We start from the raw sequence: 17,827 nt of genomic DNA, 5'->3' as shown, positions 1-17,827 counted from the left end.
CGGCTCCACTTCAGTGGTGTCAAAATTGCTGTTTTGTCGTGTGATATTCTTTGCATCATTCCTATGAAGGTTTGGTCGATATTTTTTTTTTCGCGTTCCATCACACTTTACGTGTCAAAGAAACGGTGGTAAACGTTGGCTGCAGTGACGTAATAAAGGCCATATACTGTATATATATATATATATATATATATATATATATATATATATATATATATATATATATATATATATATATATATATATATATATATATATATATATATATATATATTTTGTGCCTTTTAGCAGTTACAGCTCACTTGGCCCCGTTCGTAGCTCATCACTTTACGAGTCAAAGAGACGGTGGTAAACGTTGGCTGCAGTGACGTAATAAAGGCCACCTTGCGGTCACGTGATGGTAGCGTCCATCACGGTGCGCTGACATCGGTCTATTGATCAGCCCAATAGCAATAAGGGTCAAACATCTTTCCGAAGGATAATAAGCACATGATGGACCCGACCTTGCCCCACGTGTCCTTTTCACCCCACGCGCAGTGGCATGAACTCTAGATGAACCCCGTGACCGGGTCAGCCGAGAGTCAACGAGAAGACACGGCGACAACAGTACTTCATGACTTTATTATGACTTCAAAATAAAAAATAACATTAAAATAACATGTTTTGTCTATGACAACTTGCATCATATGGCCACATGGTGGCATTCCAATGCCGAGTTTGTGTTTGACCAAATCGAGTTGCTCATGTGCCCTCCAGTTAAGTTTGTTCTGCCTTGACCACATCCGGATGATGCCACCTGCGCTCCCCTTTATAAACCAAGTCAAAGAAAAGAATAACCTTTATAAATACACAAGTGCCCTGCCCGGATCAACATTTGGATTCTCAAGTTTTTTTCTTTTTTTCTTTTCCTTTGCGGTGTAAAGATGCACACAGTAGATTATTGACCTCAGCTGTATTGTCCAAGTGTAATTTTGTCTAGTGCAGTCCTGCTCCTTTCCTATGATGTGTTTGTGCTGAGCGAGCGCATCATCTATGAAACCATACAGCAATCAAAGTACAGGAAAACCAAAGGATAATAACATTTTTGTTTGTTTTTAGCTTAACAGCTCCCTGAACAAAAGTGTGGCGTCCTCTCTGGAGTCCAGTTATTGTGACTGGAAGCAGACAGTGATTAAGTTGAGGTCATCCAGCAAACATCTGTGACACCTGCTTCTTGGTGCTCAGCTGTCATGAGATACACAAACATTACAAGGGAATGTCCCAGGGAGGGGGAAAACAAACAAACAAAAAAAAAAAACAGTTCAGGCTAGAAAAAAAAAATAGCTTCGCGAGGCATGTATGTTGGCGACTAATAGTGACAGAACATGCCCGAATTCAAGACAATTAAATAAAACCACATTGGCAGAAGAAAAAAAAATCTATTATCATATTGCATGTAAATATTGTATAAAATCCTTAAAAATACAGTTTGGGTAACTATTTAAGTACTGAAGTCATCACAGCCCAAAAGTGCAGAGGTCCATAAATAAAACATTGACTGTGTGTATAGACTGCGGGGCTTCTCTTGGGTCAACATCCACTCCAGTAACCCAGTCGCTTCCACAAGGGGTTAAAAGAGTAGCAGGTCAAACGGTCAGAGTTCATGAACTAGGACATACACTGAGAAAAGGAAGTCGGGCTTGACTGGGAGTCGAGCTGAGATTTTTTTTTTTTTTTTTTTTGGGAAAGAGGCACAAGGCTGGGTGGTCGGGGGGAGGGGGATTTGGAATCAAGGGCGTTTACAGTGAGCAGAGGTTCGGCCCTCACGACAGGCGCGTATTAAAGCTACACAGAATAAATACACGAAAGGCAGAGCGGCGAAGGACGCGCTCGGTGAAGGTGTGGACCTCGATATCGACGGGCTGCTGTGTGGCCTTTCTCTCAACTACCTTCTGCCATCTCGGTGCCAAGGATGCTGAGGCGAGGGGAGCCGCTTCACTTAGGCAGGCCGTTGCCCTGTCTAATGTAAAAAGTAGTGCTGCCATCTTGCGGCATCTATGGCAATTCCAAACCTTGTGTGCACATTTGTGTTCCTATCCGATTGCTTTTTATGATATACCGTATAATGTAACTTGTAAAGTGAATTCCACTAGCTGCTAATTCAGTGCTATTTTGCTTCATCTTTCCTGGAGAGAAACCACTCAATAAAACACACACAGCAGCCCAAATCAACAGTTTCTAATTCTAGTTCATAGTATGTACCCCCCCACCCCATATGAAACACTGAGCTAGTGGCAGAAAGCAAGCACATGAATACCAGTTTAAACATTGTACAGTTTCTACAGAGATGACGAGAAAAATGGCTATGAGGGTCAGCGGCCTACGAGGACACTGAGGAAGTAAAAGGAAGCCATTAAGACAATACTGAAGAATCAGGCAGCCCGATTAACACTTGGTTGCCCCTCTCCCTTCCCAAAGCGGATCGGGGGGGGGGGATGCCTAACACCCACTTCACACTGCAGAAAGGCACTAGAGTGGGCTTGTTGCTGTTGGGCGTAGAAAAATAAAAGCGATATACATTCATAGCTCACAGGTCATTTAACAGCAAATCTGGGAGTAGAAACAAAAATGCACTTGTAGAAAAATAACATGTAAAAAAAAAAAAAAAAAGCGGGGAGAAAGGGGAACGAAGGGCTCCCTCTTTTTTTTTTCTTTTCCTTATTTTTGGATTCCGGGAGACGAGTATGGCTACTTTTGTTAGTTTTAAAAACCCACCAGTAGGCAATTGAGGAGCGCATCAGCGACCAGCAGTGGAGCCCTTTGGTGCACGCTGACATGGATTGGGGTCATTGCATTCGGAGAAGGAGGCTGTTGGCGGGAGGTCACGGCTCGGCTTTCAGTGCAAGGGCAAAGTCAACACAACGCACGGGACGGGACGGCGCGGTCGCCGTCCAAGCGCGCGCGCGCTCCTCCTTCCTAAACTATGGCAAGTCAGTAACTGTGAAGGCCGAATGCAGTTGACTTCAGGGGGGATGGCATGCCGAGTGATGCGGCCGGCGAGGAGTGTGAATGGGAAGGCGAAGGAGGACGACGACGACGACGAGGAGCGCGAGGGCTGAATTCCGCAGGTGCGCGCTCCAGAAAAAGAAATTCCTGTCTTGTGGCTGACTCCCTCACCCGCCGCCATTTTCAACTCCCTCCCGTCTTCCTCCGTCAAACTCCGCCAGCGCGGCGTCGAGGTGTGTGCTTCTTTGTTCTTGCGCGTGAGTGTGTGGTCGCTGGCCAGTTAGCGATTCAGTCGGGCTGCCCGTCGAGGAGATGCGGCGACCTCCGGCCGGGCTCGCTGTCACGTGGCCGTGGCCTCCAGGTAGCTCTGTAGTTTGCGGACGGTGGACTCGTCCAGTGAAAAAAGGTCAAAGTCAAAGGTGGTGTTGGTCACGTTGAAGTGGCCCGTCTCCTCGATCAGGTTGACGATCTGAGACGCACAAACACAGTTAGGTTCCTTCTTTTGTTCAAAAATCCCCCAAAATAGATGGAAAATGGTGTCAGTAATGACAACGCGCATCAGTAGCCACTGAGGAAATGCGAAAAAAAATGGATGTTTTTATTAAAAGATCAAAACCCAAATTTGGACTCAATCATTGTTTCTTATGCAACTGTTGAAAGCAACACCATGAGAGACAAGAGAAAGAAAAGACACACCTGTTGCAGGACGTTACGCTCCCTTAAAGCCATCAATCTGCGATGCAGGTCCACTAATTCTTCCGTGTAGGCCTGGAGTGTTTGGGAAAAGAGAAAATTGAACACACAGGCGCATTATTATCATTTTTTTTAAGACATCAATGTGCTTTATGTATTTTCATTCCCAAAATAGTACACAACATTACACAAACCAACAAAGCATTTAATGTATGGAAACAGCATTTTGTTATTATGTCAACTTGAAGGAAGTTTTACTGTGGTAAGAAAACGTCACACTAAGAGACATCTGTCTTTAAGGGTTAGACGCCAGCTCATCCGAACACCAATCAATTTGAAAACACTTATCGAACAAAAGTTCAAATGATTCGTGTGTGAATTGAGCATAAAAAGTGGAGGTATTTACCCTTCCTACCTTGTCGTATCCCTTCTTCAACACCTTCTCGGAACGGAATGAGGAGTCTGGACTTTTTCTGCCAGATACCTGCACACAAACAAACACACACGCATGCACGCAGACACACACAAGAGATTGAAGAAAGTTAGCACAAAAACAAATGGAGGTTGTTGCAAAAAAGAATGTCTACAACCCAAAAAAGATTATCTGCAAAACACGTTTGATAAAAAAAAAAAAAAAAAAATCAAGATGGTGATGAACTGCCTAATGTGAACAGGAGCAGTCTCTCATAAGTTGAGACTAGCTGTCATCATTCAGAAATGAATGACTTTTAATTTGCCAAAATGTCACTAAAAGGGAGGCAGAAAGAAAGGCCTGACTTTATTATTGGAGGAGCTGTGCTTCTGTGGGGGCGGGACGGGGTCTCGACTGGGGCGGTGCGAGCCGTCACTGCTGTCACTCTCGCTGTCCAGGCTGAGTCTGACAGGGGAGAGGGACAAGGTCAGGAGGTCACTCACACACAGACTGTTCACTTTGTGGTGTTTGGTCACATTTCATTGAAAGGTCTGCTGAATGAAACGGGGGAAATGAGATCTGCGGTTGTATTTCCGCGGCCCCGCCAAGGAGGGAATCAAATAGTTCCTATGAAAAGACTGACCGCGAGTCGCGATTGGGGGGATTGGTCTTAACGGGGGTCCCCTCCTCCGAGCTGCTGTCGTCATCGTCCGACTCCTCCGACTGGATCTCCTCCACCATGGATCGCAGGGGACCTAGGACAAACAAAGACCGCTCAAAATGCGACTCAGTAAGCTTGGGACTTGTTGTTTTCAGATTTCATTATTTGAAATACAATCGTTTCTTTCTAAATAGTTGAAAATGCCGTACCTTGTCCTGGCTTCTGGCCCGGCTCAAAGTCCGAGTCTGAGCTGGAATCGGAGCTGGAACTGGAGTTGGAAGGACTGGAAGGAGCCGACTGCTGTAGGAGGAGAGGCATGATGGGTTGGCTCCGGTTTTGATACAAGTGACTATGGGAAATTTATTTCGATACAGATCAGGTAGATGATTTTGAAAAGCGGTCCAAAAAGGCCCATCATACCTCCGACTTTGAAGACGCTTCATCCTCTGAGTTCGACTCTTCCGACTCGGGAAGTTTTTTGGGTTCTTTTAAATCTTGTGTATCGTTTTTGCCTTTGGCCCAGCGGCCTTTATCCTTGGAGTGTTTCTTGTCTGCGTAGGGTTGAGTAGTTGCGGATGATGACGACGACACACGAGGGGAACCTGTGAAGGCGCCACCAGACGGGCCTTTGGGCCCTTCAGAGCTGCCCTTTTTCTGCTTTTTCGCGCTGGGTTTGGGAGAGTCCACAGTGGAGGGTCTTTTGCTGGGAGCTTTGGAATCTGCGGGACCCCCTCCTCCTCCTCCCCCAGCTCCACCGCCACCCCCTCCGCTCCCGGCCCCCCCTCCTTTCGGAGACATGCCCTCCATCTTTGACTCCTTCAGGGTGAGTTTGGGCTCCTTGAAGGCAGCCTTGGGCAGGACTTTGACGTCATCTTTAACCTTGATGTCTGATGGCTTTTTCGAAGACGACGACGACGAGTCACGCCCGCTTTTGCTGCTCCCGTCTCTGTCGTTGTCCCCTTTGGACGAGGCTTTACTCTCCGAGTCTTTTCGGGGTCTTTCACGGTGCTCCTTGGTCATCTTGTGCGGTTTGGGTCCTTTGCTGCTGCCCCCCCCTCCTTCTTTGCAGGGTTCCTGAAGGTTGAAAACAAACAAGAGGATCGTCAAAGCATTACTATTCTCCCAAAACTCTGCACGCATATTCTACAACAGCTTGGGATAAACGGGGAATCTTGGCCATAGAAGGCAAAAAATATCTACAAAATTTGTACTGTTAATATGTTTGAAATAAACCATTTCATAAATTTTTACACGAGTAACTCATTCTATGCCAGTGGCGGCTATAGACGTCAAGGATTCATTGTAACTGTTCTAGCAGTGAATGTGTTAGTTGAATTTTTGGGAGGAATGAAGGATAAAGTTTCCATCTTGCCATCCTACCCCACAGCGGAGACATATGAAGAAGACAGGAGAGTGGAGTCATGTGTACTTAACTCTTTTAGTGCCATGGAAGAGAATTCCCATCTTTTAAAATAGTAATAACAATAATAGATGATAAAATTCTCGCCAAATACCTTTTTTATGGGGACACACTTGACTAATGCTTACCTAATATAAGCCAATTGAGTACTGTAGTAATAACTGTGACCTATGGATGGCAGTGTTTCCACACTTACAACACAGATATCATCTACATGCAATTCAAAGGAATAAAAGAATCAATCTTTCATATGATACCACCCATAGTTACATAGACATAGCACACAATATTCCTTCGACCTTGAAAGGTGAGTGAAAATGCTAAATATACTGGCCCTCTAGAGGTCACCTTTTATGATAACACTTGGTACTAAAAGAGTTAACATCCACAACTTGCCAGAAATCCCTGCAGCTCCTTCAATGTTGCTGTTGGCCTTTTGGCAGGCTACCTGAACCGTTTTCGTGCCTTTTGGTCTTCACTGTGTACTATGGCATATTAAATGCTTGGCACTTATTTTGTACCCCTCCCCTTTGCTGATACATCTTTGAACAATGAAATCCTTCTGATGCCATGGAAGCCTTTTCCTGAACATGGCTTGCGCTGGGAGGCGTGACTCAAAAAATTGAGTGAAAACACTCACTAGAACATCTGTAGTTAATTTGGGGTTAATCAGAGACACTTTAAATTGTGGCCAGTGTGTGCTTACTCCCACTTAACATGAGTCTGAATGTGATTAGTTAATTCCGAACACAGCATGTTGCCCATTTAGAAGAGGAAGTGGCCATTTGTGCAATCACATACATTTGTTTATTAATTCTCCCTTCCTAAAATAGCTCACATTAACAGAAAGGAAAAAAATTACTTACCAACACATTTCTGATAAACATTTGAACTTGTGTGTGGGAATTTTGTATTCATTTAACATTTTATTAGTCAGTATATTTTACGCATGGGGGAAAGCATGTCAATGTTTTCTGTAGCCAAAGCATATAAATTTTGCATATCTTTCAAGAACCTTTCAACAACCTGGCTTTTCACTGTTTAAAACATGAGTGATAGTAAAAAAAAAAAAAAAAAAAAACATAAAAACCTGACAATTGGACGGGGATTTGTAGAATGTTTATATTAGCTGTAGGAAAGCTTCTATTTCCAGTGTTCAGTGGTAACAATGACAATGTTTAAGAAAACTGAGGAGAAAAAAATGTCAGTATAGCTCATTCTTGACTCTGGAAATATAAAGCAATGCAACTGATTTTCATACTTGAGAAGAGTTAATGAACTAAAAAATACTCAAATCCCCATATTCAAGTGTAAATAGTCATAATTTGCATTTTAAGTCTTCCTCAAAGATTAATATTTTCAAATACAGATTAAAAACTATGCTCTTTCCCCAAACCTTTTACTACCACAGTTTAGCTTTTTTTTAAATATCTTTCTAGCACTTCAAGTTCTTTGAGTACAGTAACCTTTATTATAAACATTATAAACACTTTTAAATTCTGTACTTTTATTATGTAAAATACAGCAAGTTTTCAAGTGTATGTATGAACTGTGCTTTAATCATCAATATAAAGCTGCCTTGAACGATGCAGGGGATGCTCCCATTTTCTCCTTGAAGATAATCTGTCTGACTAAATCAGCATACCAACTATGCTAAATGACAGTTGCTAACAATTATAGTCTTTGAGTAAGACAGCTTGGAGGGCACATGTGATTGCTAAAGGCATATGGTACAATTTCAAAGTTTTACTCTAATAAAGGCATTCCAAAATCATACATATGACAAATAAAGGTGTGGATAAAGTAGTGAATAATTTCTTTTTTTTCCACTCATACAGAAAGCTACTAATTTGATTTGTACCCTAAAGGAAGGCGGAAGCGGAGCTTGAGCCAAGTGCTTGTAAGATGACAAGCAATGTCTTGGCAGCAGAACCAACCTTTGACACATGAGAGGTCTTGGTTTTCTTGGGATCGGAGAAGGCTGAGAGGGGGATGGTGGGGAGGATCGGATAGTCCGGACTGGGCCTCGACACTGCTTCAGCCACTTCTGGAACCACCAGAACCTACATCGAGAGGGATGATGGTTGCGCATGACATGTGTTTGAATCACAAAGCATACTGGGAAAAAAAAAGAACATATATTCTTCCTGGATTTTTCTTTCTGGAGTAGACTCACCCCTCCAGCTTTGATCAGTTTTTTCCTGAAATCTTTGGTGGGGTTGTTGAAGGTGAGCTTCTCACAGCGAAGGTGATTAACAGGAGGATTGCCTTCCAAATTCAGGAATAGGTCGTAGTTGAAACACACCTTTTTTGGCTCTTCCTAAACAGATTTTGTACAACATTTCATCAATTTATCATACAAGTTAGCCATAAGCAAACATCCAATAAACATGAAGTGAGGACACAAATACTACTTGGAGAGAGAATTTGTGATGCTCTCCGAGAAAATCCCCTTTAGCACAATATTCAGGTAAAACCTTTTTCTGCGTCATTCGCCCTATTTATTAGTCAAGCAGCTAAAACAAATGAAGTTTGAAAATGAAGAGTTTAACTGCTTGTTCTGAATTTATTTTTACTAGCACTGGCTGCCTAAGAGGTTTCTAATGGTTGCTAGCATGTAGCTAACCAGATTACTTCTCGATTCAGCAGTTTTTTGATGTTACAAAGTGAAAAAGTGTTTTGTTAACAAAATTAAACACTTCTTTTAGTTAAATTAGTTAAATTCCTACTGCAAAAATTGTGGCGTTTGAAAAACACACATTTTTAGACACACCTGATCATTTTTCCTGCACAAATGCTCATGCTGTCATTATCTTAAAGACAAATCTGTTAAAATCAATCAAACTTTGAATTGTTTTCTCCTTACCTTGTTCTTGAAGTATACCTCAATCAGCATGAGGAAGCCTGCGTAGCCTGACTCCTCCACTTTATAAGGGGGCTCTTTGCAAACTACAGACACAAAAACAGGAGTAACATTCTTCTGAATTATATTTTTTAAGCAAATTGGACTCAATCAATTAAAAAAAGAGAGAAAGAAAAATACTAATAACATTAAGGATGATACCAAGTATTGGTGTCGGGCCAATACTAGTCAAGAGTTGAGTACTTGTATCGGTCTGGAAAAAAAAGTGATATCGAGCATCCCTAAATAACTTGTACATTGGGTAGGAAACGTCTCACAACTAATTAAATGCCGTAGAAGTGAATTAAAATATATATTTTGAGAGGGCAGTAAAAATAAACGACAAATAATGTAGTTCTCATAAGTGTGCAACCTCTTTTGTGCAATAAGTGCGGAAGAAGAATTAACCAATCACATTCAACTCACGTTAAGTGACACGGAGCACATCTGCCACCATTTGAAGTTCTCGAACTAAATCTTAATCAAGTTCAGATGTTCTGCTTGGCCTTTTCTGACTAACTGTATTTTCCTTTTCATTTTATACATATAAAAACACACACAGAAAAAAAAAAAAAAAATGAAAATGGGGCCGTCACACTGCACTTATTTTGTGTGGCGTTCACCGTGGGATATGGTGCAGGAAGGCAGCCGGACTCAAGCTTGCCATATTTGTCGATGGTCGCTAGGTGACAGAACAGGAAGAGGTCGCTCCTTTTTCCCGCTTGTATACAGTTTGGTCATTTAGAGTACCGTTGTTACAATGAAAAAGCCTTGCTTTACTTTTGACAGACGAAAAGGAGACTGCTTGATTGGATCCCATTTCTGGGTGAATTTCAAACATCTTACTATTTGTAATTTTTTGTTTTGTTTTAAGCCTTAGGCAAAACTATTTCCTCTTTTCACTCTGAAATCGCTACCATTTTTCTTATTGGATGTCATAGCGAAGACTGAAGACTTCCAACTTCTGGACTTTGCGCCTCTAATCAAGATCCAGCCATACCAGCTCGCAAATTAATAAGGATTTTAAGTTATTTTTAAAGACATGTGAAAAAGACTGTAAACCTCCTCCATGTCATCTGACTACTTTTGCCGGGGACGGTCATCTGACTGGAATGAACAAAATTGTGGCTGCTGCTATTGCTGGTTCTTTTCAACTAAGTGAGGAGATCCTGCCACAAGAGAGGAAGAAAGAGGGCTTGTCTGACTAACAAGCCTGAAACTGCATATCCTCCAAGCTCATTCAGGTCAGTGGTAGGGGAGCTTTGGGCTACTCGGCTGAGAACAGAGATGGAAGCCCCAAAGACGACAAGACTGCATTAATGCTGTATTAGTGCTTTTCCTTTCTGGTAATTTACTTCAGATCCTCAGCCTTAAACAAGTAAATTTGCTCTAGTGCATCATATTAGGTACGAGCGGAGTGTGAAACGTGCCTTGTCTCAGAGGTAGTGTATGAATGCTGCGGCTATCATACCTCGCTTGGGTTTGGGGAAGCTTTCATGGAGGCGGAAGACAACCTTATCTACAAAGTGCTGGATGTCTCCGTTCTCTGGCCCTCGCACAAAAACCATCCAGTCGTGGGTGAAGCCCTCTGATGTTACTTTCTTCCTCAGCTGAGCTCTGTGGCCCAATTCCAGCTTCACCTGCACTGTGCACTGCAAATAGAAGACAAGTAGCTGTCAATGCTTGGCCCTTTTGATTTGGTCGAAAAGTGTCCGTGAAGTAGATGGGAAAGAAGAGAAGAAACAGACACTGAGAACAAGGCGAATGCATCCAATCAAAACATGCCATACATTCTCTATGAGTTTTGAATATTTAATGGCCACAGCAAGATCACATAAATGTCAAGTTTATTCAGCTGGATCCTTTGTGCATTCAAATTTTTACGGCGTTCTAATGAATAACAACCTGTTTTATATTTCTTGAGGACATGCAGGAAAAAAATCAAACAACACTAATAAACTCAGAACCTTTTAAGTAAGAAAAGGCAAATTATGAAGGAAAATAAAATATGGATTCACTTTTTCACTCTGAGTTTAGTAAACTTGATTTAATGCATAATTAGCGTACTGCCATAAAGTCCAGGTTGGCAACTGTTGTAAGGTGATCCTAATGAAGAGTCAGTACTGGTTTTAGTTAACTTGGAACAGTATTCTTACATTTCTCCAAAACTTCAAATGGCTAAAGATACTGTTTGATTCAAACAACCCAACGAGCTCATCTAAGAAATAGGAAACAGTTCAATTATGTCTTTTGCCAGAACAGTGTATGGTTGGGTGTGATTGCTGTGGCCTGATAAGTTTTAAAACATCTGAATATAAATCGGGAGGCACAAGATTTAGCCACAAAGAGAAGATTCCCTCACACCCAAAAATAAATAAATAAATAAATAAATAAATAAATAAAATAATTTTTAAAATTCAACTGTCAGGTCAACAATTTAAAAATATGACAAAAAAGTGTTTGTGTTGTTTTTTTTAAGTCCAGTTAAAAACAATAAAATGTTTATATGGGACTTCTGCACACGCCTTTTTCACATTGCTTTTTGAGAAATGTGAAACTGTGGCATGTTTTTAAAAGGGCACGGCAGCTTTAATCAACTCCTTCAATCTCGTCACATTGTTTGGACTCAAGTTTGACTGACTTGTGACCATGACCAGCTCTGGGAGAAGTCATTAGACCTGTGGATCACAAAGTGTTTACACCCTCCACTGTGAAGGTTTACATATTGTGTCAAATAAAAACATCAAAACACCCAATTCTGCATGTGGTAGTTTAAATAGATTGTGCTTGTCTATTGCTTTTAAGGTAAATCAAGATAAGATTACATTTTACGACTAGTTTATGCAGAAATGTGGGTAATTCAGAGAGATGGGACATTTTGTTGGCAGGCACCAGTAATGAAAGTCAAACAAAATCAGTACTTTTTTTTTTAAGTCCATAGAAAGAGAGACTAAAAATGTCTTACAAATTCGACAGTGTAGAACAGAGTTGTTTACATGCGTACCAAAGAGGTTTTAAAAACAATTACAATGTATATGAATTAGAATTTAGAATTTATGAATATGAATTTAAATGAAGACAGATTCAGATGTCCTACATAATAATAATAGTGCAATTGTCTCACTGTGTGGCTCTCCACATAAGAGCTCAGTAAAAACTGTTTATTTAACACACTGAACAGCCTGTCACGTTAGCTATCTTGGAAAAACACATTGTTCATGAGTGTTGTGATTATTTTTTTCCACAGATGAATTGTCATTTACATGCATGCTTGTTTACATGTCATCAACATTTAGTCGCACTACTTTTAGGTGGTTTTCTCTTTTCATTCAAGAGTAGAGCGCTGTCTGAGTCAGTGGATCTCCCAAGATTTGTCCAGTGAAGAAAGTACATTGCTGGGATATCTTTCTCGGCCAAGAACAATGACAACTTGCCCGGTGTGACAGAAGTGTGTTTGGCGGAAAGTGTAAAGAGTACATAGTGTAGTGACTGGTGAAGAGGCAATGGTACTGAGTGCAGAACGGGGCAGTTGGCTCAAAGACACAGTACATACAGTATGTCCCAGGAAGAAGTGAAGAATTTAAGGCCTTGGCTTCAGCAGTTGAGTGGCTCATTTGCTGGGATTAACTGTGTGTGTGTGTGTGTGTGTGTGTGTGTGTGGGGGGGGGGGGGGGGGGGGGGGACTCTGTCCAGTGATCACATTGCAACGGAGAAAGACACGCATGCAATGCACACATACAGTAACACACAGACACACACACATGGCACTCTGCCTAGCAATTCTGTGGCTGAAGCATCAGAGGAAGTGCAAGAAGCAGAAGACGACAAAAAAGGAAAAGAAAAAGACAAATCAGAAGAAGTAGAAGAACAAAGAAAAGAAGATGTAAATCAGAAGAAGTAGAAGAACAAAGAAAAGAAGATGAAGAAAATAAAAAAGGGGAAAAAAAGAAAAGTAAAAAGATAAAGAAGCAGGAGATAAAGAAGTAGCAGCATAAACAGCAGATCAAGTAGAAGAACCAGCAGCACAAGAAACACAAAACGAAGCAGAAGCAAAAAAAGCAGAAAAGCAACAAACAAAAAGAAGAAAGACAAGCAGAAGAAGCAGCAGAAGTAGAAACAGTAAAAGCAGAAAAAGAAGCAGAGGAGGAAGCAAAAGAACCAGGAGAGATATCTGAAGAAGCATAGGGAGTAGAAATAGAAACAGTGGAATCAGAAGAATAAAAAAAGCAGAGGAAGCAGCAGATGCAAAAGATGAAGCAGCACAAGAAGGTGACAAAAAAAGCATCAGAAGAAAAACCATGAGAAGTAGAAGCTGTAGCAGAAGAAACAAAAGCAGCAGAAAAAGACAAAGAAGCGTGAAAACAAGAATCAGAAGAAGATGCTCGAGCAGAAGCAGCAGAAGAAACAGAAGATGCAGAAGCAGCAGCAGGAAAAAAGAAGCAGAGGAGGAAAAATCAGAAAGAGAAGTAGCTGAGCAAGAAGAATCAGAAGACGAGCTGTATAAAATTAAGTAGCTAATCAAACCCCCCCCCCCTATCAAAACGCAAACTTAAATGTGCAAGTCAACACCAGTATGGAAAAAAGCTGGAAATCAGCAATAACATGACCAATCATCCTGTCATACCAACCACAAAGCTCACATAAACACACACACACACACAAGCCTCGTGATAAGAAAAACAGCCGATGTCTCATCAGCATTCCATAACAACGTGGTAGCCAGTGATCATGATCACATTGGGACAAAAGAAACCGGACATCTGGCTGCGTATAAAAGCTGCCTTGGGCAACATAAGTACACATTTAGATTGGAGCCCATTAGCTCACCACTTCGCTGTTTGGAAGGGTTCGGAAACTTTGTCGTAGCTTCCGCTACAGCAGCAACATGGAACTTGCAGTAATGTATTCCACTGTCAACTAATGCCATGTCAAACACAATCCGTTCTGAGACTAGTGAAATTCCAGCATGTTTTCCCTTTGTGGAATAGGTTCATAAGTGTGAAAGACGTATAATCATACGAAAAGGTTTGAAAACGAGCAAATTGTTAGAAAAGTATGTGCCAATCAAACTAACAGCAAAGAAAAACTGCAAATGAGCATTTATGTGGAACAATGCAAACCAGCGAATGTTGGTAAACGGACTTAGAATTATATAGCGCTTTTCTATCTTAGGTACACAAAGCGCTTTATACTGACGACTCATTTACCTATGGTCAAAATGGGAGACAACGACTCTACCACTGAGCCATGCCACCCCGTTACAGAATCCCCTCAATGCTAACTCATAATGCTAGTAGCATCCATCCATTCTCTAGAGACACTGATACTCACAAGGGTCGCAGGCTTGCTGGTGTCTATCTCAGCTAACTTCAGGCAGTAGGCGAGGGACACCCTGGACTGGTTGCCAGCCAATTGCAGGGCACACAGAGACGAACAACCATTCATGCACCCAATCTCACTTAACAACAATTTACTATGTCCAATACCTGCTACGCATATTTTGGGAGTGCGGGAGGAAGCACATGCAAGTACATGCATACTTGACACATTAAGTAGGCTGGAGCGAGGTGGATTTGAACTCGGGTCCCTGAACTGTGAGGCGCACCTGCTAACCACAGCACAACCGATCCACCCCTCTAAGAAACATCAACATTTTTATTGCAGCATCCTTGACCTCACATTGAAGACTTTGGTCTTTGCTAGCTTTACGTAGATCATGCTGCTGACTCCAATGGATTTTACCCATTTGTCCAAAGATCTTGTTTTCCACTGTACAAGGTGCCCAGCAGTGTAGCTGGTTGTCACAGAAATATTGAAGAAAGAAAATTAATGCGCCACTATTCTTAACATGACAAAAATACAAAATCTGGCATCTTGGGAAACCTTCAAATGAAGTATGAACACACACAGCTTTCCTTAGAGAATTTTGTCAGATATCAGGGAAAATCGCGGCATCTCCTAAACTGACTATTTTGTGTTACTATTTCTGTTTGCATCTTAAACGAAATGCCAGTGGAAAAAGTGGATTGGAGCTTGGCTACAATACAAGGACACAACATTATAGGGGTATTAATCACTAATAGTGAGGCCAGTCAGTTGTCTGTAAAGCAATGTCAGCAAAAAGGACCACACACAATCAAAAAATATCTTTCCAACTGAAACCCATTAACTGACAACTGTGTGCATATCTATGCATTTCGTTACGAAAGGCAAACATTGACAAGATTTGTAAAGTTGCAGTAAAATGAACATTCCGTCTACGTGCTCACTCACACTTTAAAAGCAAAGAGGCTTTAAGAAAATAACCAGAATAACAATGACAATCTGTGATAGAGTGGAAGTAAAATGTTCATTTTCTCACATATACACAATCAAGACAGGGTGAAGGGCAGGGAGTGGAGCCATTTGTTTGGTTTCCAGCTTAGAAATGGGGTGGGGGGGGGGTGGGGTCACAGGGTCAAGACCAAGCACTATGAAAAATAATTTGTACGTTTGATAAAGACATCCCTGATGCGATTTGAGCATCGCCAGTCTATAATGAACACCCAATTTCACAAGTGAAGAGAACCATGTGCATTTATTTTGCATGTTCGTTATTTCAAATCTAAGTTGTTGCATGAGTTACGTTATTTAATACACCGCCATCCAATTACAATAAATCATGCATAAACAGTTTGATATAATACCTCCGCTAATAAGGTATATTTCGGACACTTGAGCTCTACTTAGCTGCCAATCAAAGCATGAGAGCGGTTCAAATTTTCCACATTGGGATTTTGCCAAATTTGCCTCATATTCTCTGGCATATTACAGAAGAAAAGTGCACTCGCGTTAACCATTAACCAAACGTTAATCGATATTGCAAAATGATAAGTTCTGGTAGGGTTTCTTTGGCAAGTATGACAGGTATCGGGCCCCCGCCCTGTCTTGAGCAGCACGACCAGGGGAGGACGAGCGAGCCTTTTCCCTGCGCCTTGTCGCGGCTCCTTAGCTTTTAGCCAAGGGCCGATTTTCCACTGCTTATATGAACTAGCTTAGCTTAGCTTTTACACAATAGCCACTCAAAAGCTTTTCGGGAGAACTAATAATTGTGTTCGACTTGGAGCCGAAATCGAGCGTGATATTAATGCTGTCGTTCATCTTTGTGTGCTGGTTCGTGGCTTCGGCTATGCAGCGGCGCTGAATGGAGAGGCAGGGTAGAGCGAAGCTAGTTAGCGGTAAATGCCGATGTATGAGTGGCCAGCTAGCATAGCTCCAGAGCCAAACAACTAGGACTTGTACAGGAGCAGGAGCAGCGTTTTTTTTTTCCTCCTCTCTCTCTCGCTCTCTCTCCCTTGCTCACTCTCTTCAAGCGACTACAACAGAGGATTCATTGCAGCCCAAGCAGCGAGAAAGCCGCCAGTATTTTCTCCGGGAAAAGTTGAGAGATCAAAAACAGAGAGGGAAGCCACCTTACCTGATTCTCCATGTTTGACTGGCCTCAGCGATTCTTGTTTTTATTTACAGCGGCGTTTGTGGAGGTCTTCCCTGCCTTGGCTCCTCATTGTGTGTCAATCCAGCCGAGAAGCGGAAGGCAGACAGCTCCCCTCCCCATCCAGACGGTCCGCTGGAAGGCAACCCAAACAGAAAGCACCCTCAGCCAATAGGAGAGCGAGGATCCTAGGCTCTCTTGAAAACAGCCAATCAGAGCCCATCAGAAGGCGGGCACGGATCCTTCCTGCAAATACAAATAAAGCTTTTGTGACGGTATTCTCGAGTGACAGGGGAGATGTCCCAATGGTTTGCTGCTCTGATTCAATTGTAAAATGCACATGGTGTTAATTGATACTTAAGAATGAATAATGTTATGATCGATGCAGAACATCGATATGTGAAATACGATGTACTTCTTCTTGAATTTTACAACCCTAGCGGATTGAAAACTAAACAAAGCACTCAGATAAAATGTGCTCTGGGCAAATGCTCTGGTATAGTGATGCATTGCTTCCATATAGAACTATGAGAAATAATAATTTCAGAAAACTTAATTTATATATCGCTGGCACTCTAGTGATGAGGTGAAACCGTGGGGGTGGGGGTGGCTGTGAATGACCCCACGAAAAAAGGCTCTGCACTTGGTTATTTTTTCTGTTTTAGACTAAGCTGTAACCAGTGAAAACAACAGAAAAATAATTTACAGTTGTCGAAAGTTGATTTTTATTTTGTTAAGATTAAAAAGGATACAAGTTTAGGCAGACTTTTACAATTTTTCTAGATAACATTCTAATTTATAGTCAGCGCATCGATTTATTGATTTATAAGTACTATAAACAATCCTTTCAATCACCCATATATACTCTTTATCCATTATCTACCACTTCATAGGGAGTATATGACCTATTCTTGATTAATGATGTAATTAGATGTACTAGAGTACATTAGTGAACCAACAAGAATACCCCAGTGTAATAAGTAAAAACTTTGAGCAGCTTGTGTTCAGATTCAGGCTGTCTTTTTTTTCCCCTTAGCAGTCAGTGGGTGTCACATCTCTCTGTTGGACCACTTTGAAGTGAGATTATTAGGTCTCCACTTTGGCCCACAAGGTCACCACTCTCTCACTGTGGCTATACTTCCTCCCCTATATAATCTAGTGTGTCTTTGAGTCAAAGCAGAGAAGGAATCCCACCTTGGCTTTCAGACATGAGTGTGTCTTACTTGCATTGAGACATCAAGTCCATAATCCCTCTTTTCATTTGGAAAGAATGGAACAGAACA

The 17,827-nt window shown here is 41.7% G+C and overlaps 1 protein-coding gene across 4 annotated transcripts; it reads right to left on the bottom strand.

Moving 5' to 3' along the window:
- Window positions 1-602: 602 nt before the first annotated feature.
- On the bottom strand, window positions 603-16,642 carry mllt1a (MLLT1 super elongation complex subunit a). 4 transcript variants are annotated; one of them, XM_088425661.1, is made up of 12 exons: window positions 16,530-16,642; window positions 10,545-10,725; window positions 9,038-9,120; window positions 8,348-8,491; window positions 8,109-8,234; window positions 5,172-5,825; window positions 4,961-5,051; window positions 4,734-4,845; window positions 4,456-4,555; window positions 4,085-4,162; window positions 3,682-3,753; window positions 603-3,454 (listed from the first exon to the last, which is right to left on the bottom strand). In XM_088425661.1, the coding sequence occupies exons 1-12, from the start codon at window positions 16,539-16,541 to the stop codon at window positions 3,326-3,328; spliced, it is 1,782 nt and encodes a 593-aa protein (XP_088281787.1). In that variant the 5' UTR covers window positions 16,542-16,642; the 3' UTR covers window positions 603-3,325. The 4 variants fall into 4 exon arrangements, with proteins under 4 accessions (XP_088281787.1, XP_088281789.1, XP_088281788.1 ...); XM_088425663.1 differs by having other exon boundaries at window positions 4,094-4,162; XM_088425662.1 differs by having other exon boundaries at window positions 4,961-5,048.
- Between the last annotated feature and the right edge of the window lie 1,185 nt (window positions 16,643-17,827).

Source organism: Hippichthys cyanospilos, chromosome 10 (genome assembly GCF_059441005.1).
Source record: "Hippichthys cyanospilos isolate Australia breed blue-spotted pipefish chromosome 10, RoL_Hcya_1.0, whole genome shotgun sequence".
Lineage (NCBI taxonomy): Eukaryota > Metazoa > Chordata > Actinopteri > Syngnathiformes > Syngnathidae > Hippichthys > Hippichthys cyanospilos.
The sequence above is the reverse complement of the archived record's forward strand: the minus strand, read 5'-3'. Positions and strand labels throughout refer to the sequence as shown.